This window comes from Centropristis striata, chromosome 9 (assembly GCF_030273125.1).
Source record: "Centropristis striata isolate RG_2023a ecotype Rhode Island chromosome 9, C.striata_1.0, whole genome shotgun sequence".
In the NCBI taxonomy this organism is placed as follows: Eukaryota; Metazoa; Chordata; class Actinopteri; order Perciformes; family Serranidae; genus Centropristis; species Centropristis striata.
In genome coordinates, this window is record NC_081525.1 from 39070685 (window position 1) to 39087511 (window position 16827).

The following is a 16827-nucleotide window of genomic DNA, read 5'->3' on the forward strand; positions in this document are numbered from 1 at the left end:
AATGTCATTGTTTGTTAATGGTAAAGTAACTATCAACTGACATTAATATACCATCTATTTGGCATTTATGAATTATAGTTAAACGTTAATACATTTTCTCTGTTTACCATTTATAAATGATGGTTATTGTAAAGTGTTACCAAATATTTTGACTGAAAATGTCACATGACTCAATATTGGAGGTAAGAAAATGTTGCCTCATTTTTACATTTTCATTGGAAAAATATTTAAATGATTTTGGTGTGTTTTTTTCCCCAATGACATCTCTGCAGCACCACAATACTTAGTTCAGAATAGTATTTTGACACACAGTATTTTTGCTTTCATAAAGCAAATATTGCACCTCCTGCAAATTGGATATTGCACTCGTCCATATTGCGATTTCAATAAAATTTCAATTAATTGTGCAGCCCTAGTACTGTATATACAAGAGGTGGAAAATGCACATTGAAAATGAGTGAAAAGTGTTTGCATTTGACTTTGGAAAAGGTGTAGGAACCCTGTCATTCCTTCCAGTATTTACACAAAATTTGGTAATATGGTAAGTTAAATACAATACACAAATGTATCTGCCCGTTTAATTCAATAAATGCCTCAGTGAAAAGGCATCTATCCCAAACATAATGCGTATATCATGCTTATTAGCTATTTAGATGATCCAAAGAAAAGTGTCTTCAAAATCATATTTTGAGCAGCATTTCTAGTCATACTGGGAATTAATTAAGATAATTACTTTAACCCTATAAAGCCTGAACCGTGAAATAATTGCCAGAAAATTCGGAGTTTTTGTTGAACCAGCTAACATTTTTTTTAATTCAATATCAATTTTCATATATGAATTTAATTTGGATCATATTTGATACATCAGGTCTTTTTGTGCAATTTTTTGCTCACAATTTGCTTTTCTTGAACTCGCATAATCATATAAAACCTAATATTTTTTCAACCAAATAAAACTTTGACTTTCCTTTTAACATTTTCCTCAAACATACAAAATATGTTTTTCCATATAAAACAACATCATACATCTGCTGATATGAAGTTTTCACGCAGCAATGACTGATCCACCAGTGGAACCAGCAAATCATTTTTGTCACATCTGGCATTTTTGTGAAATTTGTTGCTCAGTTTTTTTAATCATCAATTCATGTATTCATCCGGTTTTTCAGGAAAAAAAAATATCACACTGATGATGTAGAGGTCTCAAAAACTTATGTATCAAATATGATACACTTGGCTTTGTAGGGTTAAATACAATACACAAATGTATCTGCCCGTTTAATTCAATAAATGCCTCAGTGAAAGGCATCTATCCCAAACATAATGCGTATATCATGCTTATTAGCTATTTAGATGATCCAAAGAAAAGTGTCTTCAAAATCATATTTTGAGCAGCATTTCTAGTCATACTGGGAATTAATCAAGATAATTACTTTAAGGACAGATCAGCAAGAAACTCAACAATACCGATGCAGTTACAGCTGCCCTTAGCAGCTGTTGGGCAGTGCAGACTTAGGACCGTCCAAACTTAAAGAATAAAGAAGAGCAGCAACAATAAAACAAGTCCACTCCATCTCCTCAGATAGCCAAGCATAGCGATGCTACAGGTCTGCTGTGCATACGGAAAAACAGATTGCACTTTCTTCTGAACGATAAAGCATAATTACTATTGAACCCTGCCATGGCTTTGGATAACAGATTATAACGATGAGTGGAACTGAAGCAGATGGGGAGGCTGGCTGGAGAGTCTCTAGGTGGTTTTCACCAGGTCATAGACATGGATATGAAAGTCATCATCATATTTGATATAGTAGACCGAGGGCTTGGCTGGGACCTGGTAGATGACCAGGCCTGTTCTCTTCACGCCCTTATCAGTAACATACTCCACCTGTTTCCCCACCAGACTCTCTGTCTCCTCTCCTGGCTTCCTGTCTGCAGGCAACAGGTGTTTGTTTTCTGAGGAGGGAAACATTGGGACGTTACATTTCAGTTCAGTTACTTTGAAATGTGTTGTGTGGATGAGGGGCAGATGCTAGGACATATATATATATATATAAATATATACAGTGGTGGAAAAAGTATTCAGATCTCTTACTTAAGTAAAAGTACTAATACCACACTGTGAAATTACTCCACTACAAGTAAAAGTCCTGCATTCAAAACTTACTGAAGTAAAAGTACAGAAGTATCAGCATCAAAATGTATCTATCTATCCATCTATCCATCTATCCATCTATCTATCTATCTATCTATCTATCTATCTATCTATCTATCTATCTATGCTTTCCATGCATTGAATTCAGTCTCGATGTTAGACACAGTGGTGGAAGAAGTATTCAGGTGCCTTACTTAAGTAAAAGTACTAATACCACACTGTGAAATTACTCCACTACAAGTAAAACTCCTGCATTCAAAACTTACTGAAGTAAAAGTACAGAAGTATCAGCATCAAAATGTACTTAAAGTATCAAAAGTAAAAGTATTCGTTATGCAGAATGGACCCACTTAGACTGTTTCATATATTCTAAAAATATATTGTTGGATTATTATTTTTGATGCATTTATGTACGGACCGCTTTAATTTTCTCAAGGTAGGGCTCATTTTAACTACTTAATATACTCTTATGATGTTCAATTTAAAACATGTTAACATGTTAGCAAACATTTCATATTAATTATGTTTTTATGTTAAATCTTGAACTGAAAAGTAACTAAAGCTGTCAGCTAAATATAGTGGAGTAAAAGTACAATATTTGCCTCAAAATGTAGTGAAGTAGAAGTATAAAGTAACCTAAAATGGAAATACTCAAGTAAAGTACAAATATCTCAAAATTGTACTTAAGTACAGTACTTGAGTAAATGTACTTAGTTACATTCCACCACTGAATATATATAACATGGCTCATTATATGTATAACACAATGAAAATAAACAGGTAAACAAAGCAAGAAGCGCTAACGTGAGAAGAGAGGGAGGAGGGAGAGAAAACAAATAAACAAGAATAAATAAAATAACGAATTAAATAAATAAAATAAGAATAAAAAATAATTAAAAAAAGATAATATTTTTTAAATAAATATGAACAATATATAATATAATATATAATATAATAACATAGGGCAGGGGTGTCAAACTCAAATACACAGTGGGCCAAAATTTTAAACTTGGACAAAGTCGCGGGCCAACATTGATATTTATTGAAAAAATTGACCTAAACAAGTTCAAACGAAATGGAACAAGCAAATCTTGATATAACTTCAATCAAATAAAACAAACAAACACATCAATGGCATTCATTTCTTAAATAAAATTTAAATAAAAATTGTACGTCCCTTTATTTTATATGCGGCCTTCTTTAAATTTAAATTTAACAGTAATCTTTTTCCACAGGCTAAAAATAAATGTGAGAATAAAATAACAATAATAAACCAAATGACTAATAATAATATCCTTCAATGAATGTGCAGCCATTCAAGCCTTGGACTAGCAAGAAAAAGTGCATAAAGACAACTTTAATTGTTGCTCAGTTTGCTCCACACTGATCTACTGTGTTCAAGCCAGAACACCAGCAGAGCATTCTGGGATTTGTAGTATTATTTGCGCTGTATAATAATAATAATTTGGTATTGCCTTTCTGGGCCAAATATAATTATACTGCGGGCCAAATTTGGCACGCGGGCCAGAGTTTGACACCTCTGGTGTAACTCATCAAACACTTAAAAGTAGATGTTGTCTGGTTTGGTTTCTGAGCAAAACTTACATGAAAAGTATTAAAAGGGACATATTTTGCACATTTAAAAGGTCCATACTTTGGGGTTTCTACTACGTTTACATGCTTTGATGTAAAAAAAAACAAACAAAAAAAAAACAGAACTTTATTTTTCATTATTTCATACTATCCAAGCTGATTAGGAGGGCTGGCTGTACAGAAATTGTTGAGTATTATGGACAATAACACGCATCCTTTACACAGTCTAGTGTGTAAACAAAAGAGTGTTTTTAGTCGGAGGCTACGGCAGCTAAGCTGCTAAAAGGACAGATTCAAGAATACGTTTTTACCTCCTGCAATTGCACTTTATAATGACTCCCCTTTTAGTAAGGACAGAAGAATATTTTTTTAATATTTATTTAAATTTTAGCTTAGCTGCTTATACTGTATTTACCAAACTGTATTTTTGCACATGTTTTTTGCACACCTGTTTATGTATTTACACACCTGTATATGTGTTGTGTTATGTTGTGTTGTGTGTATGTTGGCTGCTGGAACAACTACATTTCTCTGCTGGGATGAATAAAGTATTTCTTTTCTTATCTTATCTTATCTTATCTTATCCGTCCGAATATGTCAGAATACACCTGTATTCATTCACTGAAGCGCTCAGTTTTCTCGTCTGGTCTGAGCTTTTCTACGCAATTTTGAGTCAGTGTGAAGTCGTCATGTCTGAGAATTGTTATTGGAGTATTGTATTGATGCCTGAAGTGGATAAAACTCTGCAGTGAGTTTTTTTAATGGTGACAAACCAAAAAGAAAAAGGAAAAATCCTTCTTTTTGGCCGTATTGCGTCCCCCTCGATAAACTCTCGGGGCAAGGCCTCTGAACAGAGTTTATATTAGGGCACAACATTTAAATGACGTCGCATTTATCAACCGCCGATCATTCTCACGCTGTGATTGGCCAGATACGAATGTTTCATGGATCACACGTGAACCCTGTCGTAAGACGATATATCGTTAGCCTCATAGCATAATTGCCTAAGTCATTTTTTGGCCAAATTGTGATATCTGCCTAACTTTACTCTCCTACCACTGCTGCATCTTTCTGCCTTATTGCCTATGTTCTCAGCCAATCAGAACACTTGTTAGAGTCCAAAATCACTTTCTGCCTTCGTCATCTCTGTGACTTTGGCATTTTTGCAGCTACATACAAACCAAACTACATTATTTATATGTAAGAGAAAAATTGCCTTAGTCAGGGCATATTCTGCCTAAGTCACTTTTATCTGTTATGAAATCGATGTGTTTAATTTTTTATGCAAACTTGTTCACACTTCTATTTGAACTTACTGTTACAATATCAATTAAAAATACCAATGGGCTTACTAAAAATTGTGTTTTTTTCTTGTTTCCCGAAAACGTTCAAATATGACTTAGGCAAATATGACTATGAGGCTAACAATATGCTCAAATCTGTGCTGGTTTCTATGTTCGTTTGATAAATGAGGGCCACTGTCTCTTTACAATCACTGCAGTCAGGGAATAACTGTTCCTTTACATAGTATAGTTGTGATGTCACAACCTTACAGAAGTCCTGATTTTCTGAATATGGGCTGTGTGCATTTTTCCATGGATGGAGTGTTTTGATACTTTCACTGTATTTATATTAGCACCTAGACCTGCTTTATAATGGGGGAAAAACAGGATCTCTACTGTTACAATATGGTATTTTAAGGTGTCTGTGTTATTCTTTCCATGGTCCATCACATCATTACTCTGTTTTGTTTTTAATAACAAAAATAAGGAAATGTGCTTCCTCCCTCTCAACTATTTTTCTCTCTCGTTCTATGTCTCAATTTCACCATCATTAACATTGTCAAGACTTTCCAGAGTCTTCACAGTAAGTAAGTTCAAACACAGTAAGTAAAGCTTGTAATCTATAAACTGAACTGTGCATCAATATTCTCATATTTCACCAAGATGTCTCACTATCTGAGTTACATAATTTCTGCATGTTTAAACATAGCCATTACACCTGGAAAAGGTCCAGAACAGGCTCAATTGTTTGGTTAAAAACCACTGATTATAGTCTTGACTCTCATTATTAAACATCTAATCTCCCCGAGAAAACACGGATTAAACTCCAAGTGCTTACTTCACTTTTTGTGGAAAACTTTCACTAAAATATGTAATTTTGCAGTCTGCTAATGGGAGTCCAACCCTCTGATGAAGAGCATGACTGGTGGTGAACTCACATGGTGTCCATGTCCAAAAAGATTTAACAGTCTTCCAAAGTGGAAAAAATAATTTACGCAAGTTCCGTCTTGATCTTATCTATAAAGCTTCAGGACAAAATGACTTTAGACTTAACCCTCTATGGTACGCATTATGATGCCAGTTAGGGGAAAAAAGGGTACAATACATAACATTTTAAATTTAAAAACATTATAAAAGGAACTTTTTAACCGGTTTCTTGTCTGAATGTGGCCTGTAGGAAACACTGTACCATTGAACCAACGACCCATTGGAATGAATGTCTTGAACAGTCTAAGTCAGGGGTGTCAAACTCTGGCTCGCGGGCCAAATTTGGCCTGCAGTGTAATTTTATTTGGCCCGCCAGCCAATATCAAATTATTATATTATTATTGTACTATAAAAGCTGACCCGCCGGTATTATACGGCGCATTTACCGCTAATACTAGATTTAATATTGTTATTTTATTTTTAAATGTATTAACCTGTTGAAAAACTTTATTTTGATATTTAAATCAGAAGGATGCAAATAGAAAAGAGGTATACGATTTTTATTTGATTTATTATTTAATAAATTAATGACATTGATGTGTTTTTTATTTGAAATTTGAATTTGCATGTCTGCACTATTTAGTTATATATTGTATGTTTATAAACGTTGCTGGCTCCATATTTAATGTTAAAGCAAAACATGTTTGGTATATATTAAAAGGTTTATTTGTTCAATGTTGGCCCGCGATTTTATTCAAGTTTTACATTTTGGCCCATTGTGTATTTGAGTTTGACACCCCTGGACTAAGTGGATGAAACTATCATAAATGAAGGTTTACTCATCTATCAGTAGGAATATATTTTTTACCAGATGGAAAAGGACCAGGAAATTATGTTTTTTGATTGATTTTTTTTTGTGGCGCAAAATGGCAAAGCTGTTTCCTTTGGAAAAGTCTGCAAAATAGGGTTTCAATATGGCCTCCTGGAGGTCATGTGACAAATATAAGCATTGTTATTGGTTCCCTATACTCTTCCCTCTTTTTTAAAGTATCGCATCACTCAAAAAGATGCATTGTAGAAATTTGACAGGCCAAAAATGGGGATGTTGCCTGAGAGCAACACCGTACCATAGAGGGTTAAAGCTTTGCTAATTATGAATCTGTCTTTGTTAAATATAAATCAGCATTACCTGCTTCAGGCAGAATCCTGAGGTCTCCGTCAGCATAGTCGTCCCACAGCTGGTACATATAAAGTACGGGGTCCTTTTCATAAGTGATATAATACCAGTTGGTCATGATGGGAGCTCTGGAGAGGACCATGCCTCTCCACTCGTTCTTCTCCCCGTCCTCCTTTTCAAAAAGATGCTCCACAGCTTTGCCCACCAGCTCCTCCGCCCCTGGAGGGATCTTGATCTTGTTGTTTACTGTGGAAACACAGACACATAGGAGATATAAAAGAGAGGAACATCATCTAGAACCCGACGGCTGCAAAAAGCACATATCCAACCAGCAGGTGGGTGGTTGACGTGAACTCAAATTCAAAGTGAAAAAAATAATAATTCAAAAATATATGTCAAATGACATACAATTATATTCCCTTATATGTGAATAATTCAAAACTGAATGTGTCCATTTCTAATTCTTCATATATTTAGCATATTATTAACTTTTTGGTGTGGTAGTCCTAAAATGTGTCCAGCGGTGCAACAAAATAAAGAATGTCATTATTTAATTCAGAGAATGTTGGACAGATAAGATAGATAAGCCCAAGGCATATTAGTTATGAATATTTTTATCAATTTACATTATTTTCAATGATCAATCAATGTAAATTGATAAAAATATTCAGATCAATACTTAAACTGCATCGTACCAAAGGACAACCTTAAGACGACCAGTTCCAACACTGCATGGAAATAATATTAATATTATGAAAATATTTGAGACAGAAGTGATCTTGTGTCCAGAGATTCTTCTGTCCTTCCTGATTCTGGAAGGACCCCTCTCAGTAATGGGCTGGTCACATTAATGCCTGTTTTATATCGACATCATGGCGTTGCTCCAGGAGGACAAAATGTAATGTGTCATAATAACTCTACATAGGGACCTTAAGTCAAGTCAAGTCAAGTCAAAGTTTATTTATAGAGCACATTTAAAAACAACCTCAGTTGACCAAAGTGCTGTACAGTTATTAAAATAGAATAAATCATACACAACTGGATATAAATAAAAACAATAAAAAGAATAAAATACTAAAAACAGTAAAACAATAAAATAAAATAGTAATAAAAACTCAATCCAAAACAGAGTTAAAGATAAAAAAGACAAATAAAAGGGTAAAAAAGTAAAAAGAAAGCCAAGGATTCTTGCCTAGCTGGGACTGAACGCCAAGGAGAATAAATAGGTTTTTAATAATGTTTTAAAGTGCCTTAACACTTATATCCTCTGCATTCATTAAGTAAACACTTGTATGACATGCATTCAAGTATTTTAATGTATTTAGATTAATTTTTCATTAAATTACAGTTGTTTTAAGATAAGTAATGCTACCTAGGACAGTTGCACCGGTGGACAAATGTCATGTTCAAAAGAGAATATTTGCATAGTTGAAGAACGATACTCATTGTTTGCAGATGGATTAGATGTAGAAGAATGAACTGCATATTAAATATTATCAAATTTTAGTAATATTTGTCACTGGGAACATATAAATTGAGCGTCACATCAACCCCCCAGGTCCAGATTAACAGAGAGGCCTACTAACTCACCAACATTTTCTGAAAGGACCTGCAGGTTGGACACTCGGTCGTCTTTGAACAGCTCGATGCCGTAGACGCAGTCGAAGCCGTCATACTTCACCATGAAGAGGGACGGGTTCACACTGAGCCGGTCCAGGACGGTCCCCTTCCATTTGCTCTGGTTCCCCTTCTCACGCCAGTTATGCTGAATACGGACTCCCAGAATGCTGTTTGGATCCGGGGTCAATGTGTCACTCAGCTCCCCACTACTCCGCTTTCTGTAGATATAAATTCAATTCAACATTCCTGGATTAAATACTTTGTCATGTTGCATTTTCTGACATTATAGTTTTACTATTACATCATATTCTAATCTGTGCATCATCTAGAGCAGTAGTTCTCAACCTTTTTGAGTCGCGACCCCCAATTTAACATCCATGTTGTCCACGACCCCCGCTCACTGAACACAATCTCACACGCACCAGTTCAGATCACCCAAAAAAGAAACAAAATGACCAAAAAAGGAAACAAAATGATAAAAAAAGGAAACAAAATGACCAAAAAAAAAGACACAAAATGACCAAAAAAGACACAAAATGACCAAAAAAGACACAAAATGACTAAAAAACAAACACAAAATGACCAAAAAAAGACATTAAGTGACCAAGAAAGACACAAAATGACCAAAAAAATACAAATTGACCAAAAAAAGACACAAAATGACCAAAAAAAGACAAATTGACCAAAAACGACACAAAATGACCCCAAAAAGAAACAAAATGACCAAAAAAGGAAACAAAATGACCAAAAAAAGACACAAAATGACCAAAAAAGACACAAAATGACTAAAAAACAAACACAAAATGACCAAAAAAAGACATTAAGTGACCAAGAAAGACACAAAATGACCAAAAAAAATACAAATTGACCAAAAAAAGACACAAAATGACCCCAAAAAGAAACAAAATGACCAAAAAAGACACAAAATGACCCCAAAAAGAAACAAAATGACCAAAAAAGACACAAATTGACCACAAAATAATAAAAAAAAGACACAAAATGACCAAAAAAAGACACAAAATGACCAAAAAATACACAAAATGACTAAAAAACAAACACAAAATGACCAAAAAAAGACATTAAATGACCAAAAAGACTAAAACACATTAACACATGAACACTTTAACACAGTGGAGACAGAGCTGACTTCCAAAATGATTTGGCGACCCCCAGAAATCATCTCGCGACCCCAATTGGGGTCCCGACCCCAAGGTTGAGAACAGCTGATCTAGGGATGCACAATATACATCAGGCTTGTTAAATTATTGGCACTTAATGGAAAATATATGCTATTATGTATTACTCTGGTAATGACGTAATAGCGGATTAATTATTGGTTCAAAGCATTTAATTTATATTCTGAGGCAACATGCTCTAGTAAAGCCAAAATATGTTTGCAATGTTTTTTTCTTTACTTTATTAGAAAAGATTAATGACTATTTGAAAGGTCAGAACTGTTTTTTTGTTTCTGTTTTGTCAACAACAGTGATGTCAGTTACTTAATCATAAACTTTCTTACCCTAAGGTGTGCATAAACTACAGGTTATTAACTTATTTTTAAAAAATACAAAAATGTTGAATCATTATTTGTTATGTTATAGCTACACTACCGGTCAAAAGTTTTAGAACACCCCAATTTTTCCAGTTTTTTATTGAAATTCAAGCAGTTCAAGTCAAATGAACAGCTTGAAAGGGTACAAAGGTAAGTGGTGAACTGCCAGAGGTAAATAAAAAAAGGTAAGCTTAACCAAAACTGAAAAATAATGTACATTTCAGAATTATACAAGTAGGCCTTTTTCAGGGAACAAGAAATGGGTTAACAACTTAACTCTATGGAGTCTTGGGCTATTTTGTCCATTTTTGAATTCTTTTCATGTCTTTGTAAGTCATTTTGTGTCTTTTTTTGGTCATGTTGTGTCTTTTGGTGTCTTTTTTTGTCATTTTGTGTCTTTTTTTGGTCATTTTGTGTCTTTTTTTTGTCATTTTGTGTCTTTTTTTTAGTCCTTTAGTCCAACATAAAATGTGATTTTGAATCTTTTTTTTACTTTCAAAACACTATCATGCTCAATAAAGAATTTTAAATGTTGCAAATGTGCATTAATTTCAGAGTACACTGAGACATTAAACTGCATCATTTTCAATTAAATTCTGGAAAAGTTGGTGTGTTCTAAAACTTTTAAACCAGTAGTGTATATCCGCTTTGGTATTGGCAGAAAAAAAAAATCCATATTGTGCATAGGGGTGTGCCATATCGTATCGTTCATGATAATATCAGTATATTTTTTTTATGGTTAAAGAAATGCATATCATGATATTGGCAACGTTCCTACTTCTTGATGTAGTGGTTAAAGTTGTTTTAATCACAACAAGCTACTTACTCCCTGTCGCTAAACACATGCAGCTTTCAAAATAAGAGCACAGTGTGTTAAGAGAATCCCCCACATAATTTACAAGAAGACTGTCAAAATAAGATGCCTTAAATAAAACATTAAAGAACCTTTATTCCCCTTTAGAAAATGTCATTAAAATATGCCCCCAGAACCCCTAAATGGTTATTTTTATTAGTCAAGAGTAACTTTTTTGTATTTGGCAACTGTTGAGATTTGCACTTCACACTACATTTTAGATTTGTATTTATTTATACAGACTAAAAAAAAAACATATTTCAACATCTTTTTAAGTATTTCGTAATATCGCATGCAGCTTTCAAAATAAGAGCACAGTGTGTTAAGAGAATCCCCCACATAATTCACAAGAAGACTGTCAAAATAAGATGCCTTAAATAAAACATTAAAGAACCTTTATTCCCCTTTAGAAAATGTCATTAAAATATGCCCCCAGAACCCCTAAATGGTTATTTTTATTAGTCAAGAGTAACTTTTTTGTATTTGGCAACTGTTGAGATTTGCACTTCACACTACATTTTAGATTTGTATTTATTTATACAGACTAAAAAAAAAACATATTTCAACATCTTTTTAAGTATTTCGTAATATCGCATGCAGCTTTCAAAATAAGAGCAGTGTGTTAAGAGAATCCCCCACATAATTTACAAGAAGACTGTCAAAATAAGATGCCTTAAATAAAACATTAAAGAACCTTTATTCCCCTTTAGAAAATGTCATTAAAATATGCCCCCAGAACCCCTAAATGGTTATTTTTATTAGTCAAGAGTAACTTTTTTTGCATTTGGCAACTGTTGAGATTTGCACTTCACACTACATTTTAGATTTTTATTTATTTATACAGACTAAAAAAACATATTTCAACATCTTTTTAACTATTTCCTAATATCGTCAAGAATATCGTTATCGCAAAAATAGCCTGAAATATCGTGATGTTCTTTTAGGGCCATATCGCCCAGCCCTAATTGTGCATCCCCATTTTAAAAAACCACCATTTCTGGCATCATGTGATGGTATTTACAGTTTCTACATACCTGCCCCTTTTCTTGGACATGCCTCCAGAAAGTCAAAGGCTACTGGTCAAGAGAAACACAGGGCAATGTTCAGTTATTATGTGAGTGAGTATGACAGCTGCCAAACTTCATATACTCCAGCATGAGGAAGGCCTCTGCCTGCACTGAGAGGCTGGTCTGAGGAAGAAGAGGCTTGTGACAGGCTGCAGGCTGCTCTGCACAGACTGACAACTCCCACAGCCAATAGATTAGCATGATGGAATAACTTCCTGGGTATTTACTTTAACTCCACAGCCATGGAGGTCACTGTTCCTAATGCAGTTTTCTGGTGTAGCTTGTCATATTTATTCCCCGTCTCGGTCAATGATTGAAAAGATAATAAAAATCACACTGACACAACTTCAAGAGATCTGCCATTTCACCTGATGTGACGAATTACAGGAACATTTACAGTTAGCCGGTTGCATTTCAGTGCAGATAACTTGTACATTATACAGCATAAATGTAAAATATGCAGAGGCGAGGAGGATAAGCTACTAAGTCATGCCGTGCACCACCTGTCCTGGACTACATCCAACACACCTACACCTCCCACGGACGGAGCTCTACCTCAATGCAGATGTTATAGTGTAGATAAGTGGAGGTGCTAGCTAGCGGTGCATGCGCTCCTCGGTGTCCCTGCAGGCAGGTAACAAACACCAGGAACAGCTGACTGGGTGTCAGCTGCCTTATTCTCCCACCGGAACATAGCTTTATTACCTTTATGCAGATTTCATATCAATATTGTTCAGTTCGTCTGGCAGAGAAATGCTGCCACACACCAGCCCGCCTATGTAAAATCTCGCGAAACCTGTGGAAAATGGGAGATGCGCAGAAAAGACTCCACTTCCCAGAAGGCCATGGGGCTCCGTGATGGCAGAGAAGGACCAGAAGGACATGAACACGCGCGCAATGCACTCTGGGAATTAGTGTTTAAATGACAATGACATGAAGTTTTAAAGACCGGAGTTTACACAGGTGTTGGAGACAGTAGTGCCGCATGCTGCGTTCGAGTGTTGTCGGAATTAGCGTAATTACGGTATTAGTGCGCATGATCCACACGAAAACAGCACATGAACACAACAGACCCGGCAGGCACCGTGAGGGGGATTTTCTTTCTGTGACGCGAGTCCTACAATTTGACTTAAAGGGGCAGACAACGTAAGTGAAGTAAAATGATAATAATAATAATAATAATAATAATAATAATAATAATAAAAATAAATCCAATCAATCCAATCCCTTTTATTTGTATAGCACATTTAACCCTCCTGTCGTCCTTCTGGGTCAAATTGACCCAATCTGTTTTGACTATTCCTTCTTTCCTCCCTCCTCCTGCCTTCCTCTCTTCTTTCCTCCTTCCTTCTTTCCTCCCTCCTCTATCCTGCTTCCTTCTTTCCTTCCCTCGCCCCTCCTTTCTTTCTTTCCTTCCTTTCCTCCCTCCTTCCCTTCTTTTCTTTCCTCCTTCCGCTATCTCCTTTCCTTTCTCTCTTCTTTCCTTCCTCCTGATTTCCTCTCCTTTCCTCCTTCCTTCCTTCTTTCATCCCTCCCGCTTCCATTCCTTCCTCTATCCTCCTTCCTTCTTCCCTTCCCTCGCCCCCCTTTCCTTCCCTCCTTTCTTTCCTTCCTCCTTCCTTTCTGCCCTCTTTCCTTCCTTCCTCCCTCCTTTCTGCCCTCTTTCCTTCCTGCCTCCCTCCTTTTCTCCCTCCTTCCTCCTTTATTTTTTCCTTCCTTTCTTCTCCTCCTCCCCTTTCTTTCTTCCATCCTCCTTCCTTTCTCTCTCCTTTCCATTCTTTCTCCTTTTCCTCCTCTCTTCTTTCCTTCCTCCATCCTTCTTTCTTTCCTTCCTTCTTTCCTCCATCCTTTTTTACTTCCCTTTGCGTCCTTCCCTCTTCTTCCTTCCTTGACCCGAGGACAACAGGAGGGTTAAACAACACAAACGTCTCCAAAGTGCTGTACATAAAATCAACAATAAAACAAACAATTCCATACACCAATCAGCAATAAAAAACAAGTGTATAAATCTAAAATGATGCCATAAATAAAACAATACAATCAAACAGATAAACATAGTAAAATAAAATAAAATACGTAGTTAAAAGTAGTAAAAGAAATAAAAGACACAGAGGACCACAAAACTCACACAGTGTTAAAAAGCCAAGGAATAAAAATGGGTCTTGAGACGAGAAAAATAATAATAATATATATTTATTTGACATTAAGTGGCTATATAGAGAGATATATTTTCTTATTTTTGAAGTGTTGAGTATCAGGGGAGAGGCCTAGATAAGTATTTTATACTACTCCCTTTTTTTTCTAACCAAAATGATACAAGGAAATGAATTGAATATTAAGTTAACTGGTTCTTATTTCTATCTTATTACTTAAAACAGGGCAGATGCATGTATATGTATAGGGCTTTATATACTGTATGTGTGTAAATGTTTATATGTTTATGTACATCTGTTTAATGGTGTGAATATGTATATGCATCTAGCCTACGCTGTTTTAGTTTATGTTGTTTATTTTTTTTGGTTCGAAAAGAAGAATTAATAAAATGAAGTGTTAAAGTTATAAAGCAATGAAATGCTTTATTATTATTATTATATATTATACATCATATTATTTTACTTAAAATTACTTTATTTATATTTTTTCATTTTATTTTTATATTGTTTATTATATAATATATATATACATATTATATTATATATATTATATTATATACTGTACTATATTATTATTATATACCGTCTAGTCACTATAGCATTGTTGCATCATATCACCAGTTTAATAATTACCATCATCTTGCCATCCTACCAACTGATGTTCTTTCTTTAACTTCTTAAGTGTTCTTGTTCTATTCTGTGTTTTATTCTATTGTTGTTTTTATTTATGCTACCTCAGTATTTTATTCTATTGTATTTTATTGTACTTGAATACCAGACTGCTGTGACAACCGAATTTCCCTTCGGGGATGAATAAAGTAATCTATCTATCTATCTATCTATCTATCTATCTATCTATCTATCTATCTATCTATCTATCTATCTATCTATCTATCTATCTATCTATCTATCTATCTATCTATGCTTTCCATGCATTGAATTCAGTCTCGATGTTAGACACAGTGGTGGAAAAAGTATTCAGATCCTTTACTTAAGTAAAAGTACTAATACTACACTGTAAAATTACTCCACTACAAGTAAAAGTCCTGCATTCAAAACTTACTGAAGTAAAAGTACAAAAGTATCAGCAACAAAATGTACTTAAAGTATGAAAAGTAAAAATGCTCATTATGCAGAATGGACCGACTGAGATTGTTTTATATATTCTAAATATATTGTTGGCAGTGGTGGAAAGTAACTAAGTACATTTACTCAAGTACTGTACTTAAGTACAATTTTGAGGTATTTGTACTTTACTTGAGTATTTCTATTTTATGTGACTTTATACTTCTACTCCGCTACATTTTGAGGTAAATATTGTACTTTTTACTCCACTACATTTAGCTGACAGCTTTAGTTACTTTTCAGGTAGAAATTTAACATAAAAACTTAAAAAATTTAATGTCATGAGACATTTTTTTTAAGTTAAACCTCACAACAGTATATTAAGTGGTTAAAATCAGCCCCATTTTTAAAAAAAATTAAAGCACTACTTGCATAAATGCATCAATACAAATAATCTAATAATATATTAGATAATACATTACAATGAGTGGGGGCGTGCTGCATAACGAGTACTTTTACTTTTGATACTTTAAGTACATTTTGATGCAGATACTTTTGTACTTTTACTTCAGTAAGTTTTGAATGGAGGACTTTTACTTGTAGTGGAGTAATTTCACAGTGTGGTATTAGTACTTTTACTTAAAAGTAAAGGATCTGAATACTTGTTCCACCACTGATTGTTGGATTATTATTATTATTGGTGCATTGTGTAAGCATAAAAGGATTATATTCTTAACATACTGTTATGAGGTTTAATTTAAACAAATGTCCCTTTAATCACTTCACTATCATGTTTTTGATGTTAAATCTCGACCTGAAAGTAACTAAAGCTGTCAGCTAAATGTAGCGGAGTAAAAAGTACAATATTTGCCTCTAAATGTAAAGGAGTAGAAGTATAAAGTTACATAAAATGCAAATAGTACCTCAAAACTGTTCTTAAGTACAGTACTTGAGTAAATATACTTAGTTACTTTCCACCACTGGTTAGACATGATGTTTCGCCTTTATGTATTACAACTGGCATCACCTGAACCTTTATTATTTGTTTATTATTAAATTATCCTTAACTGCTTATCCGAACTATTATTATTATTATTATTATTATTATTATGTTAAGTACTTGCATAATCCGGTTATAAATTTGACTAAAGATGCAAATGGTATCATCCAGTAGAATAAACTCAGCTGTCTGATTTTGCCTTTATTAAATAAAACAGTTATATTTATGCTGCAGAAATAAACCTACTTGCAAACCAAAAATGCAAACATGAACAAAACTTTGACCTGTAAAATGCAGTTTCCTGGTGGTGGACCAATACATTAAACCACTGTACCAATAAAATAACAAATACAAGCATGAAAATACACCTTACTTTCCATTT

At 34.3% G+C, this 16827-nt stretch overlaps 1 protein-coding gene across 2 annotated transcripts; it reads right to left on the bottom strand.

The window, feature by feature from the left end:
* Positions 1-263: 263 nt before the first annotated feature.
* Positions 264-13281, bottom strand: LOC131978395 (spindlin-1-like). 2 transcript variants are annotated; one of them, XM_059342032.1, is made up of 5 exons: positions 12933-13281; positions 12195-12233; positions 8726-8973; positions 7148-7381; positions 264-1956 (listed from the first exon to the last, which is right to left on the bottom strand). In XM_059342032.1, exons 2-5 carry the CDS (start codon positions 12212-12214, stop codon positions 1751-1753), a joined length of 708 nt encoding a protein of 235 aa, XP_059198015.1. In that variant the 5' UTR covers positions 12215-12233; positions 12933-13281; the 3' UTR covers positions 264-1750. The 2 variants fall into 2 exon arrangements, with proteins under 2 accessions (XP_059198015.1, XP_059198014.1); XM_059342031.1 differs by having other exon boundaries at positions 12195-12236.
* Between the last annotated feature and the right edge of the window lie 3546 nt (positions 13282-16827).